The 3,868-nt window shown below is 43.4% G+C and overlaps 1 protein-coding gene across 3 annotated transcripts; it reads left to right on the top strand.

The window, feature by feature from the left end:
• The first annotated feature begins 8 nt into the window (after positions 1–8).
• On the top strand, positions 9–2,048 carry LOC119319200. Of its 3 annotated transcripts, XR_005154387.1 has the most exons (3): positions 9–927; positions 1,216–1,670; positions 1,809–2,048. XR_005154387.1 is itself a non-coding variant. In XM_037593697.1 (2 exons), the coding sequence occupies exons 1-2, from the start codon at positions 697–699 to the stop codon at positions 1,393–1,395; spliced, it is 411 nt and encodes a 136-aa protein (XP_037449594.1). In that variant the 5' UTR covers positions 9–696; the 3' UTR covers positions 1,396–2,048. The 3 variants fall into 3 exon arrangements, 2 of the variants coding, with proteins under 2 accessions (XP_037449594.1, XP_037449590.1); XM_037593697.1 differs by having other exon boundaries at positions 1,216–2,048; XM_037593693.1 differs by having other exon boundaries at positions 1,221–2,048.
• Positions 2,049–3,868: the final 1,820 nt, after the last annotated feature.

Raw genomic sequence — 3,868 nt, forward strand, 5'->3', positions numbered from 1 at the left:
CCCCGCCACCCAGCACCTCCCGTCGCCGGCCCCTACTCCACCGCCCAGCACCTCCCCGTCTCCGGCTGGAATCCCCCAGCGCGCCTGCCAGCGTCGGGGCACCGTTGTCCACAGCTTCTCCAGCCGGTGACTGATCCACCCTCCGCCTGCCCCGTCCCCATTGCTTCGCCGTCGCGACCTTCCCCTGCCCCGCGCTGCGACCTGCCTCCCGACGGAAGTTCAACCTATGCAAGCTTCCCCGTTCTTCTCCGGTCGTCGCGGCCGTTCGTCTGTGCTCTACCGAAACGGGCTGCATCTGCTGATTGCATCGCCGGGCTTGTCTGGGAGTTCGTGGCCGGACTTCTCCGGAAGCTTGCGCCGGCGAGCCCCTGCATCTAGAATTATTTATGCCCTGCCACCCAAGCTCTGTCTCTCTGTAGTGTTCTTCAAATAGCATCCGCGAATGTCGTTGTTTTGCTGCCCACTAGGTGTTCGTGCAAATGTCAAAGAGGGAGCTGGAACGAAATTCTACAGGTGGTAGTTTAGGATAAACCAAAGATGAAATAGATCACTGTGTAGATTTATTTTTGTTGAAGCCTACGATATTCTTTGGTAATTCTTATTGTTCGTTGTAATCAATATGTTGATGGCATGCTCGTGCGCTAGCACTTGATATGGCATGCTCGGCCCCTCCTCCGCGGCCGGCGCTCTCCCAGCATGTGGTCGACACCCATCCTCCTCCGCGACCAGCGCCCTCGCTCCCCGCGGCTGGCGCGCTCCTTCCCTGCGGCTGACGGGCCTCCAGCTCCGTGGCCGGCGCGGTCCCTCCTCGCTGCAGCTTGCCCCTCCTCCATGGATGGCCTGCACCGGCTGCCGGAACTCGTTGAGGTGGTACCCTTCATCCTCGACCTTCAATTACAGGTTACCAACGACGCTACAAAGAGAAAGGTCAGCCTCTGGCCTCTAGAAGTTCAGTTTGTTGACTCTCTGAAGTTTTTAAAGTTAGATTATAATCGTGTATATTTTGCAGGGCCCTCCGAAGTTCAGTTTTTTGATTTTCCAAAGTTTAGTTTGTTGATTTTCTGAAGAAATAGGTTGCGACGTGCACGGTCCGGCGGTGGTTCACGGTCCGGACTGTGATTTGTTGTGCTAATGTCTAGTAGCTTGTGAAGCATGATGCTAACAACAAATGTATAGTAGTTTATGAACCATGATGTTAACTGATTTTTTTTGCAGCTCAGCGTATTGCTGCTGGAGCTGGTGTCCGTGCAAGAGTCTGCTTCAGGGACTCCTTCCTCGTTGACACCGGCGGAGGCGCTCACGAAACTGGCGCTGCAGTGCATGACCAATGACCGTGCGGCTCCTAACATGTCTTCAGTTGCCGCCAAGGTCTACAATCTCTTCCTAGAGGTGTAGCATTGCACCGACAAAGTTCCGCATCCTCGCCAACATCTCCATCTCCATGGCCCAAGGTGAATTCAGTTTAATTGCTTGCTGGAGAACTTATGTGGTTGCTCGTCGTAGCATTTGGAAGTGACATGGAATTGTTGGTAGATTAGTTGATTACTCCTGCCATGGCTATCACATGTTTCTGATGCTAACAGAACAGATGAGTGCTGCTCAACACATGTAGGCTGCAAACACCTACCAGGAAGCTTCGGCGCCCTGCTGCTAGCACATGAAGCGCTCGTGTGCGGCTCTCCCTCTCTTGTTCTTTCTCCCTTATTGTATTTATGCCTGAACATTGAAAACAATTCAATGTATACACTGTACGTACAATTGCCTGCTAGATGAAGCTCCATGTGCAAAATATACTGTTTTGGTTTCAGTGGACATCACCTTCTTCCAGCGTGAGGACGGCACCTCCTTCAGGGCGAGGTGGATTTGGACTTCAGCGGTAGTACGAAGAGCACTTCAGGGGACGGGCGAACTCAGAAAAATTCGCCGCCCCTCCCGCTGCTCGTCGCCGACTACAACGACGGGACGAGGTCGAGCTTCCCTGCCATGGTCGACATGGAGTTCTCCCCTTTGCTCCATCGTGTGTGTCCGCGCAAGAAATTGACCTGCCCATGGCCTAACAAGTGACCTTCATCACTGTTAGCTTCTTCTAAGTTGCTCCTGCAACCGTGCAGCGCTCCTAGTGCCCAGCACCGGAAGCGCCTTGCTACCACTCTTTCTCGGGTGCCCATGTAGAGCAAAAAAAGGTTTGCAGTGTTAACATCAGTTCGTCACATCTTTTCTATATTTTTTCAATTGGCGATTTCACATGTTTTTTTTGTTGTGAGTGACCTATGTCTCTGTGAGATCTATGATCGATCCATTGGTTATGTGAATTCATTTAGTCTATATAAAGGACCAAATAAATTATGTGTTGTCATAAAAAAATGGGTGTGCCTACGTTTTTGTTGTCTCTTTGCCTCTTTGGTCTGAACAGCCTACTGAATTACAAGCCGTTGAAACAAAAAACAAGAAGCATCCTCTCTAGTTAAAGAAGGATGATGCATTTCAATTATCTCACCACGATTTTCAGTTCGCTCCTTCAAAGTTCAACACATAGAAATGTTGAAGTTCAAATTAAAACAAGCAATCATTTCTTACAGCCAAAAAAATGTTTCGTTTTCTATTCCTACGGTCTAAGAAAACAAGCGAGCATTACTTACAGCTGAAAAAAATACTTTCATATTTTAGAAAAGTTCTGGTTACAATTTTGAAGAGAAAAACATCATAAAGTTAGTTAAAAACATTCTAAATGACAAAGAAGTTCAAAAAAAATCACATGCGTTCCTCTCCCTGTGTGCGTGCAAAAAACTGGTGGTTTTATTTCCCTTTTTGCGTATAAAAAGAAAGAAGTTCAAGTATAAGAAATGAAAAGGTTCAAAATTATGTAACACGATAGAAAGTCTCATGTACGAAAATCACGTGCAGAAAAAAATTGTAAATTCCCACATAAGTTTATATATATAAACAAATTGAAGTTCGCATAGTGTAAGAAATGTGCATTTCTCAAAAAGGATGTACTCAAAAGTACATGTGCTCTAATTCCAGAAGTTTGCATGGTTGCACAATGCTCACATATAACACAATGATAATTGAAAAAATCTACAAAACGTGTAACAAAGAAACCAAGAAATGTGATGAAAATTTAGATTTGCTGATAAAAATTCAGATTTTCCTGTTTCTAAAAGGAACCAAGAAGTTTGAATTAAACTAACAAAGTACTTCAGTCATAATAAAAAATAAACAAAACCTAGAACTTCAATTTAGAGTAGCAGATCATTTTTATTTTCACTATTTGAAGAAAAAAAAAGAAGTTCATATTAAGAAAATTAGAAGTTTGAATTTAAAAACTCAGATTTTCCTTGCTACTAATAAAATAAATTTGAGAAGTCCAAAATAAAATAACGATGTTGTTCGATGCATATCGAAAACTAGAATTATTTCTTTTTCTATGAAAAAAATTGAGAAGTCCAAAATAAAAGGTAGAGCGTTCAATATATATAAAAAACCCTGATATTTTCAGTGAACCGAGAGAAGTTCAGATTGAAAACTATTAGAAGTTCACGTACTACACGGTGTGCATTTTATATTAAAAAAGAATGAAAAGGCAAAGGCTAAAAGTTTTATTGATAGAAGTTCAAGTGCTCGCCCCGAGAAAGTTTAAATATTAAAGAATGGAAATCAGGAAGTAGGATTTTTTCCGTTACTAAAAGAAATAAACCGGAAAATCCATATTAAAAAATAGAGAAGTTCGATGATTATAAAAAACTCAGATTTTCCTCGTTATTAAAGAATGGAAACGAGAAGTTCAAAAATTAAATAACAAGAAGTTCAACTTTTAAAAATAGAGCGCTTCAAAATTTCACAAAAGAGAGTAAGAAATACAACTAGG

This window comes from Triticum dicoccoides, chromosome 1B (genome assembly GCF_002162155.2).
Source record: "Triticum dicoccoides isolate Atlit2015 ecotype Zavitan chromosome 1B, WEW_v2.0, whole genome shotgun sequence".
NCBI lineage: Eukaryota > Viridiplantae > Streptophyta > Magnoliopsida > Poales > Poaceae > Triticum > Triticum dicoccoides.